Source organism: Mustela lutreola, chromosome 2 (assembly GCF_030435805.1).
Source record: "Mustela lutreola isolate mMusLut2 chromosome 2, mMusLut2.pri, whole genome shotgun sequence".
Lineage (NCBI taxonomy): Eukaryota > Metazoa > Chordata > Mammalia > Carnivora > Mustelidae > Mustela > Mustela lutreola.
Genome location: NC_081291.1, coordinates 18,879,476 through 18,894,033, shown reverse-complemented (window position 1 = coordinate 18,894,033; position 14,558 = coordinate 18,879,476). Strand labels below are relative to the sequence as shown.

Sequence of the window (14,558 nt, the reverse complement as noted above, 5' to 3'; positions counted from 1 at the left end):
AATGGGAAAAGTGGATTAAATTATTAATTTGCTGGCAAGAAAGAGGTGTTACAGTGCCAAAGAGGAAGGGCTAATGAAAGCACTGGAAACTCCTGCGCTCTGCAAAAAGTGCCAGGGCCCTCCTGGACAGGTCAGGTCAATTCCTGGCAGTTCATTCTGCAGCTCGTTCTAAGGATGGGAGCGCCGTCCCTCTGGGTGGAGGGATAAGAGCAGCTCCTGTTACTCGGCCTTCATGACACAGGAAGTTGAAAGTGGCACAGGCATTGGGCTGCAAAGAGAAAGCCTGCATCAGCTTGGCGAGGGCGAGGCCTGGGTCCCGCTCCACGCTCCCGAGGGGCGGACCTTACCGTGTCCTGCACTTCCACGGCGATGCCCCGCTGCCTCAGGGCTTGCAGCACCTGGGGTTGCAGCCGTTCGGTCCGGTCTCCGGTGCCCACCACCACAATCTCTAGGGAAAGATGGCGTGGGCTAGCCTCCGGCAGCTCTGTGCGGAGGCTGGGGCGGGTGGCTTTTGGCTTTCCAGGGCTGGAAGCACCTCAGCCCTCCCCTTCTCCAGTACCTATTCGGGGCTCCAGCAACCAGAAGAGAGAGAAGCTTTCTTCAGTGATGTCCCAGTGACTTCCTACCTGTGTTGGGAGGAGACAAGTTAAACAAGCTCGCGCGGTTTTCCCCACAGAGCCCTTACCTGCGCCCCAAACGAGCAACGGAAAAGCCCAAGTCGGCGAGGGCCAGAATCGGGGGGGCAGGCCCGGGACTCCGGCCCTCCGCTGCCTCACTGCTCACGTTCCACTGCACCACCGACTGCGGGAGCAGCGCGCAGGGCCCAAGCACGCGATTTCCGTTGACCATGAAGCCGCGGCTGCTGTAGCTGTCGATATACATGATCTGCGGGGACTCGCGCTGCAGCAGAGAGATGCGCGTCCGCTCATACAGCTCGTCGTCCGCCGGCGTGAGCCGGTGCCCTCGCCGTGGGGCCCTGCGGAGTAGTGTGCTCGGGCTCTAACCTGCCAGGAGGAGCCGGGCCGGGATCAATGGCCGTGGGGGCGGGGATCGGGGACGCTGGGCCCGGGCTCACCTCAGCAGCTCCGCAGGGGAACAGCGTAGCACGGCTCGCGCTCCGCACAGGCCGCGAAGCAGGAACGCGGCGACCATGGCTGACCGGCGTGCGGGGATGTCGGCGCCGGGTCAGGGGGTCGTGGCGGAACCTTCCGCAGCGCGCCCACAGCGCCCCCTAGGTGCCGGAGGGCACCGCGCAGGCCGGCTGCCCCAGCGCGGGATTTTGATGGACCGGCCGGTGCCAATTGTCCCAGGAGGGCCCGTCCCCTAGCGGGGCTCCGGTGTCTGCACCTGCCGCCCGCCCCGCCCCGGGCCCCCGCAGACCGTCCTGGGGGAGCCAGACACCTGGTGGCGTGGCCGGCCTCAGAGAGCGGCCTGGGCCCCCGCCGCAGCCTAGTCCCCGGCTCTCAGCCATTACGCAGGGCTCCCGGGGCCTGGGGCGGGGCGGCGGCGCACCTGGTCGAGTCCCGCACACCTGGCCAGGGCGTGGAGCCAGCCTCCAAACCCCTAATCCCAGGCTTTAGGGCGTCGGGTTCCCAGGGCGGGGCAGCAGGCTCAGGTTTCCCTTGCTTTCCGCGAATCACGCCCCTCCCCAACCGTCGCCCGCGCGACCGTTGGCGTCGTCGCCGCGCGTCTCCCGGGGCGTGGCTGCGCGTGGATTGGCTTGTCGGGAGCGCGAGGGGGCGTGGCTGAGTGGTTTCTCCTTAAAATGGCTCCGAGTCTGCGGCCCGAGCAAGCGGAAGGGGACGCCGCTGTCGGATGATTGTGGCTCTTCGGGTGGGATCGACCCGGCCGAACGGGACCAGCTATTGAACTAGACAGCGGCTGGAGCATCGCCCTGTCGTCGCTCACCATGCTCGCGGCCCGAGAATTCCCCGACCCCCCCCCCGTCTTGAGCCGAATCAGAGGGCCTACGGGCGCGACAGTCGCTGGTGCCCGCGCGGCTTTCGGGGATCTCCGCGCCCCCACCGTGTCGTGGCCTAAAGGGAACGTTGACGCGTCTGCTACCCACTGGGCGGGGAGGGAGGTTCGGCACGGCGGAGGACGTTCGCAATGGATTCCCGGGGGTCCCGTCGCCGCCATTGGGCACCCCCCCACCCCCCCCCACCCCCACCCAGCGCTCCGGGCGCTGGCAGAGTCACGGGACGAAGGGCCCTGGGTTCGGGGGTGTCCCCGAGGCGGGTGCGCGGGTTTACTTCCTCTCCGGCCCCACGGGGGAACTTCTCTTTTGGCCGATCCCGAAGCCCTCCCCGCTATGGTCACCGCACGGGTGGCCTGGCTTCATGAGACCAACAGGAATAATCCCACCCTGCGGATTTAATCCGGATCGGGACCGGTCCCAGGGGAGGCCCCTACCAATCTTCCTATTGTTTAGGGGCCCAGGTGAGCGCCTCGTTCCCACTACACTCGGCTTTACCGCCCACTCCTAGGTCAGTCTTCTGGTACTGGGAATGGGAGGCGGGGTGGTTCCTGATCTGGCCCCAGGGTAAGGGACCACCATCCTCCCGGGGTTATCTCCCGCCCCCCCCCCGCCCGCCCACGGCTGGACAGCGGGCAACGGAATCCCAAAAGCAGCTGTTGTCTCCAGAGCATTCCAGCTGCGCTTGGATTTCGTTCCCTGCTCTCCTGCCAGAGCAGCGTCCTGGCCTCGATGGGGTGGGCCAGCCCCTGACCCCCAGACATACTTTATGTGGGTCGCTCTGGTCTTCGCCCCTGTCTCAGATGCGCTCTCAAGTTGGAAGTGGTGGGCATAGACATCGGAGAGCGAGGTTTGTAGTCATCTCTGGAACCTGGAGTAACATTGACAAGGGAGGTTGGTCTCAGGGCCTTTGGACAGAGCTGCAATGGCGGTGAGTCCCACAGAGCAGGGCCACCCCAGCCCGCAGCTCGCTATAGATAGCCTTTCACTTCCTGGGGAAAACCCACACCAACCGTCTTCGTGTACTTAGAGTAGCTGAAGTCCCCAGCTTGGCCTCCAGCCCCCAGCCCTGTTAGCAGCTGTCCCTGGGTCATGCGACTGCGGAATGGAAAGCGCTTTGGAATGACACGATCACTCCCGTTGAGTGGGCACCCAAGAAGCCATCGGGAATGTCGTGTCCGCCCAGTGCTCTTTCGGCGATCCCAGCAGGGGCCTTGCAGGCCTGCCCCAGAAAGAGGTCTTGCCAGAATTCCTGCCCTTAGGATCCCTCTCCTTTCTGAACACTGGGCACTCTCACTGCTCCAGAGCAGTAATTATGGGTTTCCTGCACTCTGCTCTGTGCTGTGTCAGGTTCGATCTCCATTAAAGAAAATAGAGGAAAAGGGGATTTAAGTTACACTGAAGTGAAAACGAGCCCTCATGGGACAGAGGAAAGAGCTTTCTCTCTGTAGTGCAGTGGGATACTCCCAACTGAGAGCAGTCTTTTAGCTAGGTCTTATGGTCACATTGTTTATTTTGCCTACAATGGCTCGTTACCTAAACCGGGCCAAGAGTATCCCTGATAATGTACACAAGGTTAAAAGAAAAGCATTAAAAACTGGTAATTCTGCAAAGTATCGTGACGGTTCTAATTCCACAAAAATCAAGAGAAGAAATTCTACCAGAGTACGCATTTATCGGGAGTAAAGACGACCCAAATCTCAAAGGAGGAAATGGTTGTAAATAACCTGAAGGCGCAGAACACAGATTCCTTCAAAACGAGATTTTTTTTTTAAGGAGGTCGTGAAAATGGCTTTAATGCTAGGTTCCCTATTCCGATGACAATTCACTTGGAACTTCTGACGTCTGATCAAGTGTCAAATGTGGGGAATGAAACGTTATCACAAATAGGTAAGATTTCGATGAGCTAAAGAGTCGGGTCTGGGTCCCACCCGGTAGCGAGGATCCTTTCCCTGGCTGCTAATGCCGGTGACGACGGCGGAACTCTAGGCCTAAGGCGGACCTCGTGGGGCCGGGGCCGGGAGGCGGGCCACGCAGAGGGACTGCTGGGGCCGAAGGTCGAAAGCGGCCTCCACGGTTCCCTGCGGCGCACCTGTCCGCTCAGGTATCTCCTCCACAGGATATGTGCCCCAGCCAGTCTGCCCTCCCGGAAGCTCGGCCTCCAGACGCTGGGCTTCCGGTTCCGCCGGCTCCTTCCGGTCGCCATGGCGACAGGGCGCCTGGGGGTCGGAGAAACGCTAGGGGCCCTCAACACGGCCCTGGGGCCTGGCGAGCCCGTGTGGTTTAAGGAGACGCGTGCCCGCCACCTGCGCGCCCGAGACTTCCTGGCGCCGCGGCCCGCGCTGCAAGCGCGCTTCGGGGATGGACAGGTGGGCGCCAGCGGGGCGGGGATGTGCGGCCAGTGGCAGCGTCGCAGCCCGCCTCACCGCCCTTCCTCCCGCAGGTGCCCGAGCATGTGGTCCGTGCGGTCGCCGGCTTGCAAGGCCCCGGCGTGGCCCCGGTGCTGCGCTGCGAGCTGACGCCCGCGGGTCTGGCACTCCAGCTGCAGCGGCCCGCCGTCTTCGAGCGCGTGCTCGGCGCGGTGACCGCCTATGCCGCGCCCGCCGCGCCCGCCGCGCCCGGCCCGCGCGTCCTCCTGCACTGCCCGGCGCTGCGCGGCGCCCCTGGCGCGCTCCGCTTGAGCCAGCTGCGCGCCGTGCTCGTGGCCGATCATTTGGCGCGAGCTCTGCGCGCTCATGGGTGAGCGCGCCGCGAGGCCAGAACCGGCCGGGGTGGCGACCTGGGCCTAGAGCCGCTGCGGGAGGGAAGGGGGTGGAGCTGCGCCGGTCGCTCGGGCTGAGACGGCCGTCCTCGTTTCCCAGGGCGAGTGTGCGGCTGGTACCCGCCGTGCGGGACCCGCACATGCGGACCTTCCTGCAGCAACTGCGCGTGGACTGGCCCGCTGCCTCCGAGAATGCCGCCACCGGAGCCCTGAGGAACCTCCTGCTGGCAGAGCTTAGCCCCGCCCCCGATGGAGGAGCCTTGCCCCCTGGCGTCCTGGGCACAGTGTGCCTGAAGGAGGTGATGCGAGAGCGGGGATGCACAGCTGGCTATGACCCCAACGTGGACAAGTGTCTGGGTAGGAGCTGGAGCTTCTCAGGGTCGTTGGGAAGATGGGGACCGTGTGCTCCTGGCCAGCCTCAACGACCCTGTGCTCTGTCTGCAGTGACCGAGGATCTGCTTTGCGTGCTGGCAGAGCTGCAGGCAGCTGTCCGCCACTGGCCTGGGGACGGCCCTCCGGGCCTGGTTAGTGACTGACGCCCACCCTGTAGGCCTCTGGCAAGCTGCGCCTTGTGCCCGCCTGGTGACCGTCCTCCTACCCTGTAGGCCACGGCCCCAGACGCTGATGCTGAGGGCTGCATGGCCCTACACGTGGTGAGCTGTGAGGAGGAGTTCCAGCAACAGAAGTTGGACTTGCTCTGGTGGAAGCTGGATGAGCAGGCTCCTCGCACACAGGTGGGTTGGGATGCTGGAGCGCCCCCTCCCTCCACCAACCCAGGACCTTTGCAAATCCATCAAGGGGCACAGGGGCGGATGAGTCCATAGGGGACACTTGGCCTTGAGGGAGATGTTAGGTGAGTGGGGACTTGCAGCTCGTATAGTGTCCTGGGAAAAGGTGGGGTCTGGAGGCGCTTTCCAGAGAACACTGAACAGCTTGGGGAGGCTGGGCTGTGCGCTGAGGGGTGGGCTTGGGAGCGAGGCCCAGAGCTTGCTGGCAAAAGGCTGGGGGAGTCCAGGCACCAGGTTTAGGTTCTCGGAGAGATTTACTGCTGGCAGTGTCGCCACCTGGGCTAAGCGCCTGCTCTCTCCCTCACAGAAGCACCTGGTCTGTGGCCCAGTGAAAGCAGCTAGCGCCCTGATGGCCCCCGAGTACTATGAGTGAGTCAGGCTGGAAGGGAGGCTACCAAGTCAGGGTTGTCGAGGTGGGGGTGGAGGGAAGACCATCTGTCCCCAGAGGTGCCCCCTCCCCGCAGACCCTCGGCTCACTCTGCTCCTCATGCAGGCTCCGGCACGCCCAGGTGTGCAAGGCGGCAGCCCTGAAGCGTGGCAGGGAGCTCAGCCAAGGTGCGTGCAGGGGTGCTGGTTTGGTGGGGGGGGGGGGGGGTCCTCTGCTTGTCTGCCCAGACCGACTGACTCAACTCCCACAGACCCAACTTGGACAGAGGTCTTCAGCGTTCTGTCTGCAGCCACCATCAAGTTTGAGATGCTCAGCACAGCTCCACAGAGTCAGGTAAGCCCGGGGGCCCGACAGGATCAGGGCTTGTGGAACACACGGTGTCATGCCTGCAGCTGTGCCCCCATTCCTCAGCTCCTCCTGGCCCTGGCCGACGGCAGCATTTCCACAAAGGGCACCAAGAGCGGCACCTTCGTCATGTATAACTGTGCCCGTCTTGCCACGCTATTTGAGGGGTACAAGCACAGCAGGGAACAAGGTCTGTACCCTACTTTTCCACCTGTGAGCAGTCTCGATTTCTCACTGCTACAGGATGAGGTGAGTGTCGTCCTGGGTAGCTAGGCACCTGTAGGAGGTTGGGAACCTCCCCTCCCAGCACCCTTCTCTACCCCCACCCCCCAGGGCGAGTGGCTGCTGCTCTTCAACGGCGTGCTCCCCTTCCCAGAGCTGCTGAGCCAGACCGCAGCCCTGGCGTGCGCAGCCCCGGGGCTCCACGCGACTGCGCACACTGAGATGGTGAGGCAGAGAAGCCCGGCACAGACACTGCACGCTTGATGCTTTATTCTGGGCTGGGCACAAGATCAAAGAGACCGGCCAGTGACTCAGTCTCTGTCTCTAGATGTGCAAGTTCCTGGTTCAGCTCAGCATGGATTTCAGCTCATACTATAACCGCGTACACATCCTAGGGGTAAGTACACAGCACAGGGGGCGGGGTGGGGGGAGCTTGCAGGGGTGCAAGGGCAGCAAAGGAGGAGACCAGCAGGCCCCTTCTCTCCTCCAGGAGCCTCGACCACACCTGTTTGGTCAAATGTTTGCCCGTCTCCAGCTTCTGCGGGCTGTGCGTGAAGTGCTCCATGCTGGCCTAGCCACGCTGGGTCTCCCTCCACTGAACCACATCTAAGGCCACAGAGATCCCGATATCTAGGAATGTTTACAAAAGTCATCACCTGGAAAAAAGATACCAAGATCTTATTAGAGATGTGGAGGCAAAATAAATTGCTTCTGTTTTATACAAAGTCTGGTCCTGTTTGTAGGCAGTGGGGCGTGGTTTTGGTTGGCCTGAACGGCCCCTGACTCACCTCCAGCTCCTGCTCTGAAGCCAGGAACCCGCGGCCGCCGCCTCCCTTCACGCCGGGCATGGGCACAGACGGTCACTCCTGTTCCACCCCATCTGCGAGCAGGTCCCATGCCCGGCACGCCGGCCACCGCGGGACACCTTAATCATACCAGTTGTAAACCTCAAGCCCTTGGCCTGCAAGAGCACAGCGGTGGCCAAACTCAGGGCTTACAGGCCAGCAGTCCATGTCTGCCACATCTGGGACATGGTACACGGTACTGTTCATGAAGGTGGGCTCCCCATGCCCCAGACGCCAGAAGGTCAGCCGCTGGTCAATGGAGGCGGAGACCATGAGGCTTGGGCTTAGGATCTTGAGGCCTGTCACGTGGGCAGCGTGTGCACAGGGGATGGAGTATTCCTCTAGCACATGCAGCTGGGGCACCAGCTCAGCACCCCCCACAGCCTCCTCCAGCTCCGGTGTCTCCACAGCCAGCACAAAGACATGGAGGGAGCCATCCTCACTGCCGCTGGCCACGAGATGGCCCTCACGTATGGGCAAGGTGTGCAGGCTGTTGACACCACAGCTGTGAGCCTGGAGGGTCAGGCAGGGGGTCCCCAGCCCTGAAGGAAGAAGATGGTTGTCAGGGCCCAGCCTGCCACACGGGCGAAGGGCAGTGGGAGGTGGGGAGGGACAGCCATGGCTGCACAATGGCTACTCACGGTGGGGAAGCCCGGGGTCTGCTGGAGGCTCCAGGGCGGTGGAGCCGTGGTCCAGCACGGCAGTGAGATCCCAAAAGGCCAAGTTGCCGTCAGTGGCGGCGCTGCATAGGAAGAGCCTCCTGGGAGCCAGGGACAGGCAGCTGGGTCAGCGAGGGGGGCGGAGAGCAACAGGGGACACCCCTCCCCTGCTCCGCCTGCACCCACGGAAGCCCGCCAGGCAGCCCCTCTCACCGTCGCTGATTGGGTGCCTCGTGCGTAAAGGAATGGACCTTGAGGACACACCGCTTGTGGTGGAAGGTTTCAGCCAGGAGCTGCAGCCGCCGCCCGGAGTCCTGCAAAAGGAAGAGCCTGGGGGGCGGAGGGTGGCCCAGCTCAGAGCCCATTCCTGACACCTTCCAACCCTCACCTCTTGACCCAAGGGCCTCTGCTCTCACCTCACTGCGCCATCACTGCAGGCTGCAGCCACCAGGGGGCCAAGGCCAGGACGGTCGAGTTCACACACAGCGAGGGACATGTACCTGCAGAGACCACACCGGCCTGCCATTAGGGGAGGCCTGGGAACAGCGGCAAGGGGCTTGCCCTTCGGGCCACCACTCTGTGCTCCCACCTCCCAATGCGCACATCACCTGGTCTCCGGGTCCGCCTTGACCATCCGGTGCCGACTGCGCTGGCGGTCCCAGTACTCATCCAGCCGGTGGGACGAAAGGTGCATGACGTGGCAGGCGAGACGGCTTGGGGTGCCAGGGTCTGGGGTAACCATGAGGCTGAAGCAGTGCATCTCAGCCCGGCCCCCCGCAGACACCACATGAGCAGTCAGGCCTGGCCGAGGATCCTGAGGGCCCCCCGGGGTACCAACGCCCCACACAGCCAGGGCACGCACAGACGAGATATGATTACACACTGCTGTAAGTGCGTGGGCCGAGCCAGTGACGGTGGGGAGTGCCAGGACACAGACAGTAGTGTCCTCACTGCACGTGATCACAATGTCGGTCAGGCCCGGCCCCTCGCTGCCAGGCTCCAGGTAGTCAGGCTGCATGAAGCCGGGCACCTCAAACTCGGGCCCCAGAGTGATGGTGCCCACACGCTTCACACAAGTGATTTCACGGCCGTGCAGGCTCTCCCGGAGAATCACGTGCGGCCGGGTGCAGCCACCCAGAGCCCGGTAGAGCATGACGTCCCCGTCCTTGAGATAGGCAAAGGCCATAGCCGCCTCGGTATCCGAGAAGGCCCAGGAGCGGTGCCCTCCACCACAGTTGACGATGTGCAGCTTTTCGTGTGACCGGGGACTCCACACCACAAACTCATTGGCGTGGAAACCCAGGATGACCATACTCCCGTCGGCCATAATGCGGAGCCCAGCCACCCAGTTCATGCCTCGACAGGACTTCTGCCTCAGGACAGGCTGCAGCTGGCCACCTCGCACAAAGAGCTGGTAGTAGGCGCCATCGCGCCCTGTGGTATACACGTAGCCACCATGGCAGGTGACTGATGTCACACCCTGCTTCCCATGCAGAGAAGGGAGGGTGGACACAGGGCCCCACTCGGTGGAGGCGGTCTCCTCCCCATCACTGCCACTACCTTCTCCAAGTGCTCCAGCGATAGCTCCCACCTTGCCGCCAACCCCAAGATCCTTGAGCAGAGCTGGTCTGGAGGGAAACAGCAATACAGAGCCCCGGCGGTCCCCACACACTAGGAAGTCACCAGGGGGTAAGAAGGCACTGCATGTGTGCCATCTCTGCTTGCTGGGAGGCAGCAGGTACCGGCAACGTTCCTTTACAAAGATGGCTTTGCCAGAGGGCGCAGCTGAGATTTCCAGGCAAGCCACCACACCACCAGGGCCCGATGCCAGCAACAGGAGTTCCTCGTAGCCACGAAGGGCCCAGCTCAAACTATGCACTTTCCCACGGAACAGGGTCAAGTCCACAGCTGCAGTTGGAGTGTTGATGGGGACCACCTTGACACGACCCTCCCCATTGGCCAAGGCACAAAGTCCAAAGCCCTCAGGACCAGGGGCTGCCTCCAGGAGGCAGTAGGACTGGAAGCGCTTGTCCTCCAGCAGCTGCTCCCAGCACTTGACCTCAAGGTCGTAGAGATACAGGGCTCCTGTATCAGTCACTGTCAGTACTCGCCAGGAGCCAGCCAGCGTCACAGCCTTGAGGGTACCTGGCCGGCTACGGGACTTGAAGCAGAGAGCTGAGACCCCTGAACCCGGGTACCCACGCCCTACCAGGTGCCACAGACGGATGCCTGAGTCATCACCCCCGGTGACCACCCAGGCTTGCCTCTCATGGGCAGCTACAGCCCGGATCCCACGACCCTGGTGGCCCCGAAAGGCCTGAAGGATCTCCCCTTCGTGGCTCCATACCAAGCAGACACAGTCCTCTCCTGCACTGATAAGGTAATTCTCTAGAAGCTTGACCTGCCACACACGGGCACTGTGACCAAAGCAGTGCCCAATATTCTGTACCCGACCCCCAGGCACCCGGAGGTCACCCACCTTCCAGATGCGGACACTTCGGTCTTCTGAAGCTGTGGCCAATAAGCCCTTGCTTTCTAGGTACGACATGCTGAAGATGACACCCACATGCCCACTGACTCGTCGGTCAGGGGCCACAGGCTTATTGTCTATTAAAGCAGCTGCTGGATACCAGACAAGGAGCTGATTGGAAACTGCACCTGCCACTATGGTCAGCTCCTTCCAGGTATCTCCAATCAGACAGGCTGAGGAGAGGGTGCACCTGTCTGTGCAGGGCACGTCCTGCAGCATGCACCCTACCACAGGGTCGTACAGCACTACCGAGTTATGGCCCAGGGCCAAGGCCACGTTGCCCTCAAGCCAACGTGCATCCCAGATCCAGTCAGACATGTTCCACAGGCCAGAGCGCCAGAGCTCCCGGAAGCGGCCCTGTCCCCAGCTAACTTTCACAATTCGGAGTCCCTTGCTCCCAAACACAGCCACCATAGCCTCCAAGTCAAGGTCTCCATTTGGTTCTGGTCGCACCCGGAACCCATGGATAAGATAGTGGCCAAGCAGGTTCTGCACACGCTTCATCATCCGCAGGTGGCCACCAAAATCCAGGCTGTACACCAGGACATCCGGCCCCTCACCTAGACAAAAGCACAGAGTCACATCAGAACCTCACCCAAGGGCGTCTGGGTGGCTCAGTGGGTTGAGCCTCTGCCTTCGGCTCTGGTCATGATCTCAGAGTCCTGGGATCGAGTCCCATGTCGGGCTCTCTGCTCAGCAGGGAGCCTGCTTTCCCCTCTCTCTCTGCCTGCCTCTCTGCCTACTTGTGATCTCTCTCTGTCAAATAAATAAATAAAATCTTCAAAAAAATACAAAAAAAAAAAAACAAAACCTCACCCAATGGGGCATCTGGGTGGCTCAGTCAGTGTGCGTCCGCCTTAGGCTTGGGTCCTGATCCCAGGGTGCTGGGACTGAGACCACAGGGCTCCCTGCTCAGTAAGAAGCGCATGTGTCCCTCTCTCTCTGCCCCTCCTCCCTCTGCCTGTGCTTTCTCTTGCAAATGAATAAATAAAATTTCCAAGAGCTTCTTCCTTGCGGCTCAGATGTGAGCATGTTCAACACTGACAGGAAAAACCAGGAGAGGTGGCCCCCACTTTGGCAGCCACGACTCCCATGACCCTTAGCTACCTTCTGGCTGCCCTGTGGGCCCCTGTGGGCCCCTCTCACTCTACTAGCTTACCTTCAAGCTCTCTCAACGCTCCTCACTGCACTGATTGCTCCACTGACCACTACCACCCTCTATCCAGCCCCATCCCCAAACCAAGAAGCTCACCGTTTATTCTACTCAACTTCCCACAATTTCTCAAATTCTCAGTTGCCTAGTCCCATGTGCTCATTTTCTAAAGATTTTTCAAATCCTCCCCCACCACAGTGACTTTGGTCCCGGGTGTCTATCACGTGTTAAGCTAGATGACACTAACAGCCCCTCACGCCCTTCTTCGCCTGCAATCTCCATCTTTCAATAGATAGACGGTGAGCATCAATCATAAACCAGACAAGGAACTATACACACTGGAGTAGTGAGTAAGAGGAGCACAGACCCTGGAAACTGAGACTCCAGGCCATCAGGCAGACACTAAACAGTATCACCCAAGTAACCTACATTGTTGTAACTTTGGTAAGTTCCAGGAAAGAACTATTCAGATTGCTTTACTATAAAAGAGGGAAATCTACTCCACCGATTTCCCTCCAGAAGACATCTGGCAATATCTGGAGACATTTCTAGTTGTAAGAACTGGGAGTTATGCTAACTGGAATCTAGGAATAGAAGCCAGGGATGCTGCCAAATGTCCTGGAGATCAGCGGTAACCAGAGAAGAGCAGGCGTGGGGGAGATGGGTGATCATTTCTTGGCCAATAGATAGCAAGCTGAACGGCCCTGAGGTGAGCAAGAACTCTAGGTTATGTGCTTGGAATAGGAAACAAAGGGGTCACGGATGGCCTGAGAGAATGCGGCTGAGGCGATCGGGAGCCAAAGCTGCCATGGCCTCCAATGATGGCAGTAAGGTAGAGAAACAGACAGATGCTACAAGTATGAAGTCAAAATCAACCAGACTAGCTTGGGGACTTAAAGAAATGCTTGGGCTGGAGCATCTGAGCGGCTGCTGTTCTCCCTGTTCAGTTGGAGCATCCAGCAGGACTTCAATCTGAACGCACCTATGCACTTGGGCCTGAACTCACGAGCAGAGAAGGCTGGAAACTGAGATAACAGATGCACATGGGTGGAATGTGAGAATTGTAGCAGTTTAAAAGTCACTTTGGAAATCACAGGAGCAGGGGAATTCACTTGATGAGCTTTCTAACCTGCATTTCCCATGTCATTTCCCCATTTAAAACCCTTCACAGGATCTCTCTCCAACATCATAAAGTCAGATCTAGGTATAAAATGGTATAGCCGCAGCTCATTTCTCCAGCCTCCTCTCCCAGACCCTATCCCTGCTCAGCCTCACAGGAACTCTCCCCCTCCCCCACCAAAGTAATGAATTCGGTCTCAAGGCCTTTGGCATGCCTACCCTCTGCCAGGAACTCACCTCTTCTCTTCTCCTAGCTCATTCTTGTGATTCTTTGGGTTTCTGCCTACTTATCCCTTCCCTCAGCCTTAGGAGTTTAACCCATGTCCGACCACGGGTTCCTACACCTTGGGCTTCCAGAGCCCCCATAGCTAGGCCACCCCTCCACACACACAAAACCACCCTCTTAGGATAGGAAGCAGCTCTCTCAAGGCTTGAAGACAATGCCCTGTCTCAGGGCCTTTAAAAAAACAGCAGCACCACCATCAGTCACCAGGCTTTCAGTTGGGCCTGGAAGCTCTCCAGGGCTCTGTTGCTTCAGGTCCCAGGCTTTCATGTTTTTTTGTTTGTTTTTTGAAGATTTCATTTATTTATTTATTTGACACAGAGAGATCACAAGTAGGCAGAGCATCAAGCAGAGAGAGGGAAAGCAGGCTCCCCGCTGAGCAGAAAGCCCCATGCGGTGGCTCGATCCCTGAGATCGTGACCTGAGCCGAAGGCAGAGGCTCATGCACCCCAGGTCCCAGGCTTTTGATGGCCTATGCTTCTCGACCTGACCTCCCCCTAAAGGCCATCAACATTCGATCTCCTGAATGCAACCATCTGAGAACCCGCCTCAGCGTCTGCCTCCCCAAGCACTGGCCCACTCAGAAAGCTCTCATCCCTGGTTTCCCGCTACCCCATCCATCCTCGTAGTCCCCACCTTCCAAGGAGGAGCCTCACCCGCCCCTGGGAGCCCAAAGCCCCGCCCTCCCCCGAGAGCCCACACCACAGACCGCCCCCCAGACCCGCCCACCTTGAGGGGGACTCACCCTCACCCTCCCCTCCTGGCCCCCGGCAGGGGCCACACACCGCCCTCCCTCCCTTCCCCGCCTCCCAAGCCACTGCGTTTTCCCGCATTTTCCCGCGGCCCCAGCGCCTTTTCCACGTCAGCTGCATGTTGCGAAGGAACTCGATAGCCACATCGTTGTTGTTGTTTTTTTTGTCTCCTGGGCTCCTCCGGCCGGGCCTCCAGCCCGCCATCTCCTGGGCTCCCGCCCGCCTCGGTCAGGCTTCATCCCGCCACCCGTCCTCCTCCTTGCGGGCATCCCTTTGTTCTGATGGTCCCGCCCCCTGAGAGCGCCCAGTTTCTTCTCCGCTAGCGCGCACCAAACCTCACCCGCCAGCAGCCGATCCCCCACGCACTCCAGACCCGTGACCGGGAGGAGCATGAGCTCCGAGGTTGCCCGCGGCCAGACGTAGTCCTCGTGAGCGTCCATGTCGATCCTCGAGCCGCTGCGGCAGCCTTTGGCCAAGAAGGGAGCTAGCGCTCTCGCGAGACGAGCCTTCCTCGCGCGCAGCAGAGCCGCTCTGCACCGGCCTTAGCAACAGGTAGCGGAGTCCAGGGTCGCCCACGGCCGGTGTCCAATCACGACCCTTCGCCCCACGAAATCCAGCTCGTCATTGGCGAGACTGTCCTCGCCCCTCCCCCTGACGTGACGCTCGCCAAGCGCAGCCGCGGGCTCCCACTGGCCCAATCTACCTCCCCCACCCCCATGCCGACCCGACCTGTGGCTT

The 14,558-nt window shown here is 60.6% G+C and overlaps 3 protein-coding genes across 5 annotated transcripts; 1 reads left to right on the top strand and 2 right to left on the bottom strand.

The window, feature by feature from the left end:
• Positions 1 to 6: 6 nt before the first annotated feature.
• NDUFAF3 (NADH:ubiquinone oxidoreductase complex assembly factor 3) lies at positions 7 to 1,706 on the bottom strand. Of its 2 annotated transcripts, none has more exons than XM_059160883.1 (5): positions 1,513 to 1,706; positions 784 to 1,004; positions 560 to 626; positions 348 to 448; positions 7 to 268 (listed from the first exon to the last, which is right to left on the bottom strand). In XM_059160883.1, exons 2-5 carry the CDS (start codon positions 880 to 882, stop codon positions 152 to 154), a joined length of 384 nt encoding a protein of 127 aa, XP_059016866.1. In that variant the 5' UTR covers positions 883 to 1,004; positions 1,513 to 1,706; the 3' UTR covers positions 7 to 151. The 2 variants fall into 2 exon arrangements, with proteins under 2 accessions (XP_059016866.1, XP_059016864.1); XM_059160881.1 differs by having other exon boundaries at positions 784 to 976; positions 1,076 to 1,671.
• A 1,465-nt stretch (positions 1,707 to 3,171) lies between these two features.
• DALRD3 (DALR anticodon binding domain containing 3) lies at positions 3,172 to 7,204 on the top strand. Of its 2 annotated transcripts, XM_059160877.1 has the most exons (12): positions 3,172 to 4,344; positions 4,419 to 4,714; positions 4,837 to 5,093; positions 5,181 to 5,260; positions 5,342 to 5,470; positions 5,832 to 5,893; positions 6,018 to 6,079; positions 6,163 to 6,245; positions 6,324 to 6,506; positions 6,591 to 6,704; positions 6,808 to 6,876; positions 6,970 to 7,204. In XM_059160877.1, the coding sequence occupies exons 1-12, from the start codon at positions 4,180 to 4,182 to the stop codon at positions 7,087 to 7,089; spliced, it is 1,620 nt and encodes a 539-aa protein (XP_059016860.1). In that variant the 5' UTR covers positions 3,172 to 4,179; the 3' UTR covers positions 7,090 to 7,204. The 2 variants fall into 2 exon arrangements, with proteins under 2 accessions (XP_059016860.1, XP_059016859.1); XM_059160876.1 differs by having other exon boundaries at positions 6,808 to 7,204.
• WDR6 (WD repeat domain 6) lies at positions 6,728 to 14,515 on the bottom strand. The gene is made up of 7 exons (XM_059160871.1): positions 14,161 to 14,515; positions 8,592 to 11,073; positions 8,400 to 8,483; positions 8,197 to 8,313; positions 7,966 to 8,084; positions 7,268 to 7,866; positions 6,728 to 7,135 (listed from the first exon to the last, which is right to left on the bottom strand). The coding sequence occupies exons 1-6, from the start codon at positions 14,258 to 14,260 to the stop codon at positions 7,406 to 7,408; spliced, it is 3,363 nt and encodes a 1,120-aa protein (XP_059016854.1). The 5' UTR covers positions 14,261 to 14,515; the 3' UTR covers positions 6,728 to 7,135; positions 7,268 to 7,405.
• Between the last annotated feature and the right edge of the window lie 43 nt (positions 14,516 to 14,558).